The 16,206-nt window shown below is 46.2% G+C and overlaps 1 protein-coding gene across 1 annotated transcript in view; it reads right to left on the minus strand.

Moving 5' to 3' along the window:
- Window positions 1–16,206, minus strand: part of LOC116901695 (UPF0606 protein KIAA1549L-like) — a 242,887-nt gene that overhangs the window by 42,528 nt on the left and 184,153 nt on the right. Inside the window, exons 12-13 of the mRNA XM_032903824.1 lie at window positions 9,523–9,707; window positions 2,780–2,907 (exon numbers count right to left, since the gene is read on the minus strand). Of these exons, the coding sequence (XP_032759715.1) occupies window positions 2,780–2,907; window positions 9,523–9,707 (313 nt within the window). The remainder of the gene's footprint in view (window positions 1–2,779; window positions 2,908–9,522; window positions 9,708–16,206) is intronic.

Consider the following 16,206-nt stretch of genomic DNA (forward strand, 5'->3'; position numbering starts at 1 on the left):
ATCTGTCAAATTAAACCAAGGATGTACTTATTTTATAATGTAGCTAAAACAACTTACAGACCAGGAGTGGGTCATAGATGGATTTTTTTTTTAATAAAGTATCATGGACTGGTTTGTAAATACAAGGTCACCAAAGCAGCCAAGGGATAGAGGGAAATCTCTACCAGAAGTGTCACTACATGCATATGTATTTTTAGAGGGTAGTTTTACTGCATGCTGTACGCCTGGCCACCTTCATCGCCTACTTCCTGGTCAATTACAGCAAAAGCCGGCCATGCTTTGTTTCCATGTATCAGGTGTCCATGCGTTCGTATTCTGTCTAAGCTCCTCCCCCACAGTTACCTGGCAACAGCCAGGTTTGCTCCGCCCCACATTACCTGGCAACAGCCAGGTGCCTGACACTATAAAAGGGGCTGCTTGGCCCCTCCTCACTCTCTCCTCTGCTCTCTTCTCTTGCTCCTTGCTCCCTTGCTCTTCCCCTTTGTTCCATCTCTCCCCATTCCCCTCCCCCTTCCCTCCACGTGCTCACGGGGGCCCTTTATTCCTCTCCTCTTCTACTCTGTTTATCTCATTAAACCTTTCCACGTGGAACCGTGTTGGCCCCTTGTGTTTTGTCTGGACGAGAGCCGAGATTTCTACCCCAACACACGATGATCCCATTCCCACTGCCCTGCCCTGCCCTTTGTAACCGTGAGAGGAATGACGACCACATTAACGACATTGTGTTGCTTCCAAGCCTTGGTTATAAAATAACATTATGGTTTCCCCCTTGTTCTCTCTTGGGTCACTTATTCTAGGAAAGCCATTCTGCATATATCCAAGCAGCTGGATGGAAAGGTTTGGTGGCCTCTCACCGACAAGACTGTGACTTTATGCCATATCCTAGGTCAGAAAAACTTCGCCAAGCCAATAGCAAGTTTCTGAATCACAAACATTGTGTGAAAGGATAATGCATTTTAGGTTTCTGTTTAAGGGTAACTTGTTAGGTGTTGTAGAGCAGTTTTCCTTTGAGATTCAAACACCCCCATGCTGTAGGGAAGCTCCTTAAGACAGAAGGTAAACAACTCAAAATAGCTTCAGGAGGTGGTTCCTGGAACCTTCCAGATTCGAGGCCCCTTTCCCAAGAGTAAACAATAGACTGCACTCTCAGAGAAGCTGGGCTGTGAAGAAGACTGAGACCAGACCAGCTGCCTAGAGGAAGCAGAAACCAGCCAAACCGCCTGGAAGATTGAGTCACTTGGAAGGGACACTCTCCAACCTGTAGACTGCAGTGTGCTCCAGGTCTCCTGCTTTTGTGAGTCATCACCTATGCTGGGGTGGGCTTTGGTGATGCAGTTGTCTGAGAGTCATTTCTGTTCCTGTAAGCAACCCCTCACCCTCACTCATGCAAATAATCCCCCTTTCCTAGAGATAATACTGCGTTTGCCTTAGAAGTTCAAGTACCTGTGCTTGTTAAAAAAGACATCCTACTTGTTGATTGATTGATTGAGACAGGTATCCAGGGCAATCCCCCTGCCTCAGTTTCCTGAGTCCTGGGACTACAGGCATGAGACACCACACCTGATATTAAGCTGGCTTTGTTGTTGTTGCCTTCCTTTCAAAATCCTACCTGTCACACCCAACCTTTTCACTATTCTTAAATAATTTCATGAAATGGGCTCTAAGATCGCCTCACAGCTGGGCTAATTAATAAGGCCACAGAATCACAAAGACCTATACCAGCCATTCTGCTGGTAAAACGCTGTGTTTCCTTCCTTTACACATTCATATTCACCAGAGAACAAGAGTAGAAGCCACAGACGCAGTAAGCCTGGTGGAAAACAAGAATGGACTGTCCATTAACATTTACTAATTAACCTTAGTTACCCTGGCTCTAGATGGGTCAGTAGACCACAAGGCAGCCATATTTGCATGCAAAGGACTTAGTTCCTTTTGCAGCCTGGTCAGATGATGAAAGATGCACTTTTGTTTCTTCCCCATTTCCACTCTGTTGGTTTCTTTCTTCCTTTGTTCCATCCCCAATCCAATCATATATATGTTATATTAACAAGGTTCTTATTTAACTCTTACTTCCTAAGTGAGAGGAAACATATGAGTATCCCAGGGGAATCAGTCATACACTGATTAATTCACTAATTAATTAGGGCACAGTGGGGGCTGAACCTACAGGGATGCAAGCATTTCACCGCTGTGGTGCGCAGTTTTGAAGTAGGGTCTCACTAAGTTGTATTGGTCAGGTTTCTAAGCAGCTGAATTATAGCTGGATACAACGCTGTGCCCAGCAAGGTTGATTTGGGTTTTTTGTTTTTTATTATAATATATTTTTGTTTATGACAGACATGTTAGTGAGACTCACAGGTACACAGTGAACCCTTGAAACTTGTAAAAGGGTTAAGAGACCGAGGTTGGGGAAAACCTCCAAGATAGGCAGCATTTTGGAGGTCTGTCAGTTTATTGGACTTGATGTAGGAAATCACGCCATTTCATCCAAGAATTAGAAAAGGCTCTAAGCAAACATCACTTTGTTCCAACAAGGGTTTTTCTTTCCCCTCAGTAAGTACACACTTTCTTATTAATAGGGGGCTGAGGAGGTGAGACCAATTCAGAGAGAAGGAAGGATACAGACACCACCTCAGTTCACAACAGATTCCAGGACTCGCAGGGCAGAACAGAGAGGTCTGAGATATGGATGCCCACTAGGTGTAAGGGTGCCTATGTGTGCAAGCATGTGTGTGTGCTTACAGAGGCAGGGAAGGTACTAGATGGGGCCGCTTCTCACCATTTCTCTTCCTGGACTCCTCCTTTGTCACTTTCTGCTGTGTCATTCCATTCTGGGGTGAGCGCCTCCCTGAGCTGGGCTTCCCTGATTCGTTGCTGATGACAGAGCCATTCTCACTGGGCGACCTGCTGGAGGTAACCATAGCAACAGGGTAGACAGTAAGTTTCGACTACAACAGCCTCCTCTCAAGGTTATTTTATTTGCACAGTTTATGTCTGTAGCCTTTCACTCCAGTTTCAGTGGCAAAGAAGAAATGATACGGGAGACAAAAGAAACAAAGGCCACTTACACTGGCACGCGTGCGCGCACACACACACACTCCCAGGTGAGGTGCCCGGCGAGTTGTTCTCAAGAGCCCAGCCCGCAGTCTCACCTCTGTTTCACTCAGCTCTCTGGATACTGACTGTTTAGGTCACAGGAGCACCTTCAGCCATGCATAAAAAACACACTACTCTTTGCCTATTCACCACAGCACAGACCTACGTGATGAGTACAGATTAAATCTCTCCACCATGGGAGAGCTGTGCACCTGCACACTCTTGACTAGTAACTACGTATATATTTTTGAAATACTGATTTGGGCTGCACATTCCTCCAGGAGAAACCTTTTGTTGCCCTTTTCTGTGCAAAGCATCCTACGAGCCTATGGACATCTGAGAGCAGACAGCCGGGGCACCCTCTATGTGACCGAGACTCTGCTGAGTGCCTTCAGACCTCGTCACTGGTCATAATAATGGCCGCTGATTTGGAGATGGCTTGCCTTGGTCAGAAAGTGAGAAATGTGAAGTCATGGAGGCCAAGAGTAGTTTCCAGGGCTTAGAAAGGTGGCAACAAGTCACCCTCACCCCAGAATGTCCTCTATGTCTCAAGCAGCAGCCTCAGATAGGAGCAGGTCACAGGGCCCTCATCCCTTCTTCAGGACTGGACTTTCACCTCTAGGACTGGGAAGATGGGCTCCTGACCGACTGCTGCCTTTGGAGTGTGCTCTCCCTTAGGCCTCACAGCCCACCTTGAGGTAAATCGTGAAAAGACTGACCTTCCTGTGTGGACGATGATCAGGGGACAAGTGCTTAGAGATAGATCTCTTGTTCTTCTACTGACAGTTGCTCACATTTAGGAAATACAGAGGACTGACGCTTGTGACAGAAAACTGACTAGACGCTATCACTGTGGGGCTATCAAGGGACGCTAGCCCTTGATCATTGTGGGGAAGTTGTGGACTCCACTCTTCTTCCTTCTCCTCTGCCTCTACCACCACTGGTGTGAGGTTAGAACACTCGGTTCTGGGCATGTTGGCACCTGTACAGGCTAGTCTTACATTACCTTGACACACAAACTAAAGTTACCTGAAAGAAAGGAACCTCAGTTGAGAAATACCTCCATAAGATTCAGCTGTAAGGTGTTTTCTTAATTAGCAATTGGTGGGGGAGGACCCAGCCCATGGTGAGTGGCGCCATCCCTGGACTGGTGGTCCTGGGTTATCTATAAGAAAGCAGGCTGAGCAAGCCACAGGTAGCAAGACGGCAAGCAGCACCCATCCGTGGCCTCTGCATCAGTTCCTGCCTCCAGGTTCCTAACCTGTTTGTATTCCTGTCCTGACTTCCTTGGATGGTGAATAGCAAGGTGGAAGTGTAAGTCAAATAAACTTGCTTTTTGGTCCTGACGTTTCATCACAGCAATAGAAACTCTAATAGAGACAGCACCTGAAAGTTGACAACAGTGAAGGTTCGGGTAGCCCCTGCCACGTATGCTCTGTAAAGCAAGAGAACTCAGCAAAGGCACACAGGGCTTGGGGAATGTTTACTGCTTCCTTCTTTGGATGCCTCTAACTGCAGTGGAGTATCAGAGGGCTCTGATCAACTCTGTCCTGGCTTCCTTTTGTCTCACTTAACGCAGCATCTCCCAAGTTAAGTGGCTGAAAAACCTTTAACATTTTATCACATTAGTGCTACAAAGACTATAGGTGGGAAATATAGATCAGACATTAATTGATTGGATGTACATTTATTGCATCCAATTACATATACTTATGTACCCAGCAGCTGTTTGATCACGGTACGCTGTTGTGTGTTGGGGGTGGGAGGCTCACACAGAGACAAAGAGAGACAGAGAAGAGACATAAGCCCTTGAATTGTTTTCAAAATCTGAAAGCTTACAGCACCTACTACTCTCCAGCTGTCTTTATTGGATAAACATATTTTCATTTAACTCTGGGGTGGGGGGAGTATTTTATAACCTATTTTTACATTTGTAAGCTGCTTAGTGATTTTTTTGTAACATATTCTTACCCTTTCCCTATTTGATCCTGAAAGAATTTTCTGATGTTTCTCTCACTCTGAGCAAAGGTGTCAATGAGCACATTTCTGCAGAGAAAAAATAATCCAATCTGCTTTATTCTTTGTTTCTGTCTATATACCTCTATTCACAGTGAGTATTCAACTCAGAACTCCTGGTCAAAATAGAAAGTGTTGTGTGGTGTATATGTGTGTATGACAGTCATAAAGCTACCTTTGAGAGCTAATACATATCAGCTGTGTAGTTCCTAAACAGTGGGCTCATCACTAAGAGTCCATTTCAAATGTCTATTGTTCCTATGAGTTTGATTATCTGTCCCGACCCATGAATCCCAGCCACAGATAGAGAAGGGTATCACCAAGACTACATACAGGAGGAGAGGTACTGAGCAGATACTGGACGGCCTAGCTGTGACTAATGCTCAGACTTCTGCTTAAAATAAACTTTTAAAAATTTAAGTATATCGAGGTTGGGGATTTAGCTCAGCAGTAGAGTACTTGCCTAGCAAGCGCAAGGCCCTGGGTTCGGTCCCCAGCTCCGAAAAAAAAAGAAAAAAGAAAAAAAAATTTAAGTATATCAATAATTATCAAGTCATTGATTTTTTTCAGTTACAAAATTTGGGGGTTATCAGCAGACCCATTCTGGGAGGGCCTGCAGTCAGTCCATAGGTAGCTGGAATGAGGAAACTGATGTGGCAAGATGCGGAAATCAGAAACCTGGTCCATAATGGGTTTGCTCTTAGATGTGGTACTTAAATCCCCCTCTAAATGGCTTGGTTGGTAAAGTGTCTGCTGTGAAAGCAAGAGGACCTGAGTTTGTTGGTGCAGATTTGTAACCCTAGTATGGGGCAGAGACATACATGTGCACCCCTAGGGCTTGATGGTCAGTTAATCTACCAGCTGGTGAGTGCTGGTATGCAGACAGAAACACTAATTTTTAGCTTCCACATCAATGTATACACACTGATGCATACACATATGTTCAAACATACATACTTTCCTCCTTCCCTCTCCTTCTCCCTCCCCCTCCCCCCTTGTAGGTCTGTCTGTCTTTCTTTCTCTCCAAATGATCTTAGACTTCCAGGGTCCAGGATCTGATATACACAAACAGAGAGAGCTCATGTGACAGCCTAGGGAAGGCTGTGATTAGCCCTTAGCAAAATTACATTTTTATGATGAAATAATGAAGCAAGTGTAGCAACTCCTCCCTTTCTCTCTATTTCATAAGCTAACATTTCTTGATAAAAATGGGGATGAATAATTGAACTTAATTAGTAATAGGTGACTCCTTGCTAACTCAAGGAGAAGTGCTTGTTTTCAAACAAATTTCAAAAATTAATCCCTACAGGATTTAAATTATTCAATTTGAATAGGTATAAAAGAATTTTTATTCTTCCCAGAAGTGCTACATCAATATCTGAATTTAGTAATTCTCCCTTTTCAGCTTCTTTTAAATGGGTGATAGGTTGTCAACATAGCTTTATTGTGCTTAGCAAGGATCATCACGAGAATAATACATAGGTAATGCAATGAATTTGCCCTTCAGATAAGCTGTCCGCCTTCACGTGTTTCATTTCTTCTTGGCTTACTATCCATGCTGGATAGACCATTGCAGTAATGAAACCAACTCTGTTCATACCTCCATGTAACCTAACTTGGGAGATCTTCTACGAAGTCTCCTAACTTGATCACGTGACTTGGTTGGCCAACAGGAAAGAAACATGACAGAGACTCAAGAAATGTTTGCATTCTGCTGTTTTTCTTTCTGCCCTTGGACACTCACCTGTGGAAAAGTCTGGTGAAGCTAGTCTGCTAGAGCGTGAGTCCATGTGGAGAGAGGACCGAGTGTTATGGGCCACCCCACACATGGCTGTCAGCAAGAGCTTAGTCGACTCAATTTCTATCAATTTGAGTGATGTGCAGGTAACTCTGGATGACACCAGCCAGCTTGGCTCAAACCGGAACCATCCCCCAGAGCTCAAGCTAGTGACCCCCCCACCCATGAGTTGGATCATGGCAGTTTGTTTTGAGCATCGATGCTTTGGAGTCTGCTATTGTGGGCACAAAGATTCTATGTGAACTAATTCATAGTTCTCTGCCTTATTCTCTGCACGAGGGGAAATCCGCCCCTCTGCTCTTCTTCTCTTCATTGTAAGGTACCAAGAGCTTCTAGAATAAAATAGAGCCTGGTTGCTTGACTTTAGTGCAGAATTTCTGTATTTGATGGACAATCCCTTCTTCTGAAAATCGCTTTGTCTCCTGGCGTCTCCTCTCCTGTCTTCCTCCCATCCTTATTTGTGTTCTCACTTTCCTGTGCTGACTCTCGCTCGTCTCCTGCACCTCTAAGCATTGCAGCGCTGCCAGGCCTGGTCCTCGGAGCTCGTCTTCCTTTCTATTCCTAGCCCCTCCTAGATGACTCTTTCCAGTCTCGCAGGATACAGAACTCCACCAACTCCCGTAACTGCCATGTCTACTCTGAGGCTCTCTGTGAACTCCAGACTCATACAGTAATGATTCTTAGTACGCTCATTTGTGTACCTATGGGTGCCTGATAAGCTCATCTCCTCCCAGCCTTCACTAACACAAATGCATGGCAAAGACTTTTCCGAATCTTACAGCAGCCTGTTACCAGCTTCCTTCTCCGCATTAACAGCCCATGCACAATCACTCTCCGTCCATGTCACTGTGTCTTACCTGGGCCTTCCGGGGTTTCCGTCTTCTACCCTGACTCTCTGTAGTCTGTTTTGTACACAGCGTCAGAGTGAACCTTTTCTACACCACAGCATGTCTTTCCCTTTTCCAGCCCTCGATGACTTCTGATCCTTATTTACAATACCAATCCCAGTCTGACTTCAGTCGCTGATAGATGGCATGACCAGCCACAGGCAGCTTCCCTGATTCATGGGCTGCTATTTCCTCCCTGGTGCACACCAGCCTTCTTGACCATGTTGCTTTTCTTCAGGCACATCAAGAATTTCCCTCCTCTGGACTTTGCACACAGTGCTCCATCTGCTTGGAACATTCCTCCCTCAGCAAGTTCCACAGCAGACAGATCATGTCAGTGGTGTCTTTTTCAAACGCCACTAACTGTTAAGATCTTCCCCGATTTCCTATCTAAAACAGCACCCCCATCTCTCCATACCAGATTTTAAGTTGCACATGAATAATAGAAAGTTTGTCTTGTTCTCTGGGGCAGCTCCAGTATCTGATAAACAGCGAACAGACAGCACAAATAAAGGGAAGGGATGGGAAGGGAGGCAGGGAAGTGAGTGTTTCCGGCTTCCACAGTGCTTCCGAAGCACGGGAGAATGGGTTGTTAAGGTCTGTTGCTTCAGCTAACCAATGGGGTCTGCTACTGGCTTCACTGCCTCTTTATGTGGCCATTCCCAAGACTTTGTAATGAGTCTCCCAACCTCCAGCCTAATCTTTCCTGTCATCTGCACTGCCTTGAGAATGGTCTTAAAGTACAGGCAAGATGTCACTGTTCTTGGAAGTGGCTTCTCATGGCCTAGGGAGTCAGGTCAGCTCTCTGAGCCTGGAAGTCAAGGCCGTCCATAATTTTAATCCATCTTCTGGTTTCCTATTCTATGATGTCCTAACTATTGTGAAGGCTGAGTTCCAGGGAAGTCCTGTGTGCAGAAGCCGATACTTATCTCATTTCCTTTCCCACTTCTGATGATATTTACCCATTCCCACCTACTCAGACCCCTCCAGCCTCGGAGGTTCAGTGGAATAGCACCACTGTGTGAGAGATGTTTGGATGGCATTGTGGGTCTTTGTTGTCTCTGGTCAGACCCCACTATGGGCACCACACATTGTCATGCTTGCTCTCTTGTCATTAATCTCCAGGTCTTCCCATCACAAGATTCAACCCGACACAGTTTTACAGTTCTTCTAATGCCACTCAAAGAGCTCTGGTTATTTTTTCTTTCACTATTCTCTTTTTCCATGTTCATGTGTATGTGGTATACAAGTGTGTGCACTAGTGTTTGCATGTGTGTGTAGACATAGGCATGAGTGTGAATCTGTGTGTGGAGGTTTGAAGTTACTGTCACTCACCACTGCCAACTGTGTCAAGAGCTTTTTGCTCATAGTAGAACTCAGCATGGGATTCTGACTGAGAGCAGAAGCTTCACTGAGACACTGCTGGGGAAAACCACAACTGTCACGAATCAAAGGCACCTTTAGAGGTGCTAACAATGTATGACATCAGAGCCAAGTTTGCTGTCATAAATAGAAGGGCTTCCTCGCCACTGCTGACCAACCATGAGTCCTCATGAGGAGCTTTAACGGTGCAATGACTCCCATCTTCTCTCTGCTCTCCTTTTCAACATTCAGAGCGAGCATGAGGGAGTCTTAAACAGGCCAGTGGACTTCACCTGAGCACCACAGCTCTCACCGTCAGTTATTTCCCCTGCTGACGAAAGGACAGGATGTGGCCATGCCTACCTCTTTCTGGTTTCAGTAGACTTAGCCGTCTTGATGGTGCTGCCATCCTGAGCCGTGTCTCTTTCCTGAGGAGTATCTCTGACAGGAATGGGGAGGACCACCGTTTCCTGAGTCACAGGGATAACCTCCTCATCTGCCCCTTGCTGGCCCAGATGCTGCTTGGCGTAGTCAAAGCCTTGCACAGGCTGTGAGGAGGAAGAAAGTATGAAGTCATACTTCTAGAGAAGTTTCTCTAACAACAACTTTGAGAAGAAATAGACGGCAAAATATATGTGGCGAGGCTGAACCCATCTTTCTGCTGTATGAAAATTAATTCAAATCTGTATATTATTTCTCTTGCAAAATCAGAAACCACATTAATTCTACTGGATTAAGAATTTCCACAGAACAGGCTATCCCAAGAGCTGTTGCCTGTCTGTGGGATATGTTCTAGCTGGGCTGCCTTGTCTGGCCTCAGTGGGAGAGGAGCACCCAGTCCTGTAGAAACTTGAAGTTACCAGGGTGAGAGGGTACCATACCCAGAGTAGCCCCCACCTGCTCAGAGGAGAAGGGGAGGGTGATGGGTGAAGGACTATGGGAGGGGTTGACTGAAAGGGGGAGGTGAGTGGGATGTAATATGAATAAGTAAAAATAAAATAATATAGAATCTCCACAGGTAAAATTTGTTCAGAAAAATGAAGAGTGGATAAAAGAGGTGATCTGGTGTTAGATAGGATCCTCTTTCAAGGACTGTACACCACTCATTTTAATTCAATAGATGCTGCTGCTGGAATTCATCATGTGTATGTTAATTAAGATATCATAGGTTCCATGCTGTCCCCTATCTGGAAATACCTAGTTATCGCTTTGTCTAACAGTATGTACTCAGTTTTACCAAGACAGCAGGATTACAAATCTTAACCTTCTCATCCAAGAAATGAAGGCTGTCTGTCTTGCTTTACACCCACCCTTTGCACAGTAAGGCAGAGCACAGATCTGAGTAGTAGGAGGTATGTCACGGAGCATGAAGCTACAGTCATTGAATAGCACGTGGAATGTAGGGAGTCAGTTTTTAATCCAAACTTCTCTTGGAAGCATGGCGCCTCTGATGTCAGTCATCTTGGGAAATCAGCAAGGCTTTGCCAGTATCTGAAACTCCGAGTGGATGAGGCAGCCATGAGCGGAATCCAACAACCATCTCTTAGTGGGGTGGTAAAAACCAAGAGGCATGTGTAGCCATCCCTGGGTGTGTCACTGTGCCACAGGGATAGATTGGCAATGCAAGTTAGGATCAAATGCCTGACATATACCAAGTGCTCAGACTGTGTTAGGATATTGCTATTTACTTCCTTGTTAGGTGAGCCCATCTGATTATCATCAAGAAAACATGGAGACAAAACTGGCTTGCTACTATGCAGGTCCAGCCATTAAGATGACATCACCTTGTCATCTAGAAAGTTCACACTCAAGAACTATGCAATCAAGTTACAAGAATAAGTCTCAAAAAAAGCAATCAATCAATCAAACAAATCAACAAAACTTGATAATATTTTAAATAAGTAATCCTATTATGATATTGTGTTGAGTCATATCGATCGCTGTCCTGGGACATGGGAACTACAGGTTATAGGTTGGACATACCTGATAGGATCTATCAGAACTTGTTGGCATTAGCACCCCCACCCTACCCTGGCAGCTAATAAGGCTAGGGGTGTAATAGGAGTGTTCCTGCCTGTTTTGAGGTTTTGGCTTTTGTGATACTGGGGAATTTAGCCTTCACCCTTGTACAGGCTAGGCAGGTGCTCTGTCAGTGAGCTACATCCCTGGCCTTGCTCTAACCAGATTTAAAATGCCATGCTCTGGATTGGATGACAAACCTCACTGCTGTGTTCCAGGACAGGGTCGGGGCTTTACTGCTAGTCTAGAAAAGCATCTTTACCAGAGCTACTTAGAGCTCCACTGTGGACAGTGCTCCAGTTCCCTGCCAAGCTCAGCCTGAGGAGTAAGTTTACCTGACACAGTCTCCTGAGTATGACCAGTGGCATTCTGAGGCCGGGACCTGGTGACTGGGATTCTGAACTAGTGGCTGCTAAGGAGAGACACCTCTCTTTCCCCTCTTCTTCCTCAGTTCCACAAGAAGCAGAATGGAGCCTGCAGAAGTCCCTAGAACACAAATCCTTGCTCCTTAGTTAGTTGGGCCACACTGGACTTGACCTTCAGACTATTCCTTGAAGCTGTGCCTTTCTCTCCAGGTCTACTGTGCAAGGCCCATCTGAGATGGACCTCCAAGGTTATCTTCCTTTAACCCCTGACTGCTGGTGCCACTCCCTCTTGAGAAGCATTTTGTAGCATTCATACTCTTTGCAAAGGCGTTCAAGGCCTTGCATGCTTGGCTGAGCCTTATTTCCTGTGCACTCCCTTTCAGCCACATACCTCCTCATCCTATTCTATTCGCTCGGTTCTACCAACACTAGTGTATGCTGGGTCCTGCTATGTGTGCTGGAGTCACAGACTGAGTAATAACTGGTGGTGACCCCTGAGGAGCTCAGGTTTCACTCCCTGCCATGCTGTTGGCACAGCAGAGAGCACACGTCACCACTGCATCCTCACTGCGGTCACAAAGGTGGGTGCCTTGAGCCTCTGTTTATAAGGAGAGGTTGGAATTTGGAGGGTTAGGAATTTCACTTCAGATCATTGCTGGTCTGAGGTGGAGCCAGCATTTGAACACAAGAGAGTGACAAAACATCCAACTACGATTCATGGATTCACCCCACATCCCTCCTTCCCCTTTGTCCTCACCATCTTATCTGGGTGTCATTTGCTGTGCCTGGCCTGGGTGCTGTCCTGACTGACACTATGGGGTATGAGAAGTCTCCAGCAGCCAAGACTAACCAACCCGGGGATGGGACAAGGCGGCTCAGCTCCCATCTTCACTCTGTCTGCCGCTCTCTCTTGATTGGACCCCACAGCCTTCACCCTGTTTATCCACTGGAAATATTTGAAGTCTGGGTCACTTATGAGTGGACGAAAAGGGAGGTATTAATAAACAGCAGCTTCCCAAGGGACCATGGTTAACAACTTAGTCATTTTTAAAACAGTTCAGCACATAAAACATTGATTTCTCTTTTTGTTTTTGCAACAGACACGTGATGGAAGCAAGGTAAGCCTTAGTCTTCACAGTATAGGAAAAATACAAAGGCTCAGAGAAGGTCAATGGATACCCAGGGAAACACAGCCAAGTGGTAAAACTGGAGCCTATCTCCTCGCTTCCGACTCTCCGGACAATGCACTCAACCTTTCACTTGAAAATTACCCAAGGTCAATCAATTGCTTACCTGACACACATTGGTAACTTTCAACTTCAGTAATCAATATCACTCTCATATTGGTTCCACACACTAGCCAAATCAAAGAACAGTTTCCACACTGGGGACGCAGAGCACTGGCCTGGCATGCAAGGCACTAGGTTCAATCCCTGGGACCGTTACCAGTAGAGCAGTGGTTATCGCCAATCGTTTTAAAGGCAGACTGCTATATTACTTTTTAAGACAAAGTACACGAAGCAATAAAAGTCGATTTGTATGTGATATTTATTGTAGACCAGGCATAGCTTAAAGCAATTTACAGGCCTGCATTCACTTGATCTTTACAATTGCTTATCCATAAATGGTGCTACTATCCCTATTTGGCCGATGGGAAGCTTGAGGCACAATGAGATAATATAACTATGTCGAGGTCGTATGTAAGAAAGAGGAAAACAGTGGCTGTTCTAAGGGGATGAATGGCTTCTCCCAGGCAGTTTATGCCAGCCACTGCAGGTCCTACAAGGTTCACCCTGTGTCTGGGTGGGCTCTGACAACTTTCTTCTTAAAGACACCTGTTCCTGATGTTTTCTTTATATGGAGAAAGACTGAGAGGAAAGGCTGCAAATTCGCCACAAAGAGGGGCGACTGCAAAGAAAGGAGGGAAGAAGAGTCATGCTATGCTCTCGATGCTCTCCCTGCAGTGTCCAGCTGATGACAATGACAACAGGGTGTGTGTGTGGAACTTGTCTCTGAAGAGGGTGTGCGATCCTCACTTTGGCCTCAGCTCCCAGAGAAGCCTCGCCTACCTTCTCTGCTTAGCGTGCTACGTATATTACCGAGTCTCAGGAAGGGTCTCCAGGATCTCCTCTGGCTCTGCAGCCTGCATTCTGAGGATGCAGTGAAGACCCTGGGGCCATCTGCTTTGCCTACTGATTGGTGGCCATGGCTGACTTCCTTACTGGGCCTTGCCCCTCATTGAATTCTGCTCACACTTTTAATGCAGCAGCTCTGTCTCTCAAACACTGCAGTGTCCCTGACTCTCCCCAGCAGGACTGCAGCACCAGACAGTTCCACTCCGCTGGCTTCCTGCGACAAAGGGGCTTTGGGAATTAAAGTGTCTCACCCAGCCTCACTGTGGGAGAGACAGCCAGCCGAGCCACAGGACCATAAGCAGTCAGCTCCTGGGACGTGGGTCAGCTTGATTTTCAGCAGCAGGCAAGGATCTCAAGGAGCTCAGTGCCTGGGATAGGCACACGGAAGGAGCTGTGCATAGCTACCAACGTCTCGTCTGTTCCAGCTCCAGAGAGCTTTCACGACAGGCGGGGTGCTGCTCATACCAGGAGATGAATGAAGATTTTGGTTTAACTGAAACTCCCCTTTCTAACTCCGGGATGGCCTGTTTTGCATTCCTGCACTTGGCTGTGATTCTGGTAATTGCTTATTATGTCTAAAAGACTCACGTCGTAAGCAAGCTCAGATGGGAATGAAATATTCTGTCTTGGAGCAGTCTCATTTTTCACAGCTCGGCAATTCCCAGTGTACCCTTCTCTCTAACACCCCACTGTGTCTGGGAAGCAGGTGCCTTATGTCAACAGGCACAGAACAACATTCTTTGGGGGTTGGTGCCTCAGGAGACAAGACTGTCTAATCAGGCTCCAGCCTCCCCACAGATGTAACCGCTTACTGCGTAATAAAAGCACCTTTGATTTCTTATACTCAAGTGAGCTGTGCTCATGTAAACAGAGCAGAGGCCAGCGTGACCCTCCAAGCTGCGTGGCTGACACAAATCTCAATGTACAGGAAGTCAGAGGGAGTGGGAACTTGCTGTCCCATGTCTACCCAGTCAAATGAAGGTTAGAGGTTCAGAGCTGGGAGCAGAAACTCCACCAGGTCGTAGACTGTGTGTAGGTACATAACAGAGTAAGCTCCAAGAAGGCTGGGGAAACACCTCGACGCTAAACTGCCTGCTATACAGGCGTGATTTGGGTCTCCAGAGCCCATGTAAAAGCTGGTGTGGTGGCATGTATGTGTTACCCTGGAGCTGGCAGGTACCGAGGCTCACTGACCAGGCATTTAGTAAGCTGTTGGTTCAGTCAGAGATTGTGAAAAAACAAAGGTGACACGTGATAGAGGAAGAGACTTTGCCTGACAGAAACTCTGGTCCCATATGCACATACTATGTATGCACACACACTGACAAGTACATACAACATATACACACACAGAACGCACACATACAGGCACAGGAACATGCACATACATGAACGTGCATGCATATGCACATACACATTAACAAGTACACACAACATATACACATATACACATACACACACATGCACATACTCACATTAACAAGTACACACAGCACACGCATACACAGGCACAGGCACACACATGAACATGACACATGTACACACATACACACACACACACACACACACACACACACACACACAGAGAGAGAGAGGGATGCAGGCCTTAGTCACCCCTTCATTGTCTGTGGTATGCCTGGACAAGTCCCGATGTCTCTCTCCCCTAGATTTCTTGGCAGTTAAGTGAGAATAATGAAACCTGCCCTGACTGTGACCTACCTCCCAGGGCAGCTGTGATGAACAAATGAGGTGACAGACCCAGAAGAGCCAGCAGATTGTAAGGTGTTATTTAAACACCGGGTATTACAGATTGGACATTTCCCGCAGGGACTATCACAGAGGCAGCTATGTGACTGGAAAATTAGCCTTCCGAATGTCTTCAGTCCACCCTCCCCTGTCACCAGAGGGGATTGGGGAACAGACATGTAGATGACAGAGTAAGGATGGGGCTCTAAGCCAGGCTCTCTTCAAGCTACTGAATTGATACTTGGTAGTTGCCAGCCTAACCCTATAGCTTGTCCATCATGACCATGGCTGAAGCAGAGTCATTAGTGGAACAAAGAAACTTCTGGGAGTCTGTGTTTCCAAAGAGGTTTTGTGTAGGAGCCAAGAGACCTGTCTGCCTGGGCCACTGCAACAAACAACCATTAATGAAGAGGTTTTAAAAAGGCAGATACGTTTCTGGAGGCTGGAAGGCTGAGGTTACAGTGCCAGCACATCTGGGCTTTGGTGAAGGCTCACTGCTGGGCTGGAGAATGTCTACTTCCTGTGTGTTCTTGTGGTGGAAGAGGCTTACTAATCTCACTCCTGGGAGACACCTTTGTGGCCCAGTTATCTCCCCAAAACAACCTCGTACCACCTTCACATCTGCGTCTAGGAGGCTCAGACAGTTACAGGCTTAGTCTTACCATTAGTCCTGCTGCCAACTAGCCATGCAACCAGGAAGGAGTTGAAGGGATTTCTTTCACTAGTACAAGGAGGTGGATTCAATTATTAAGTGATATCTAAGGTCTTTTCACATCTTTCTT

Source organism: Rattus rattus, chromosome 5 (genome assembly GCF_011064425.1).
Source record: "Rattus rattus isolate New Zealand chromosome 5, Rrattus_CSIRO_v1, whole genome shotgun sequence".
NCBI lineage: Eukaryota > Metazoa > Chordata > Mammalia > Rodentia > Muridae > Rattus > Rattus rattus.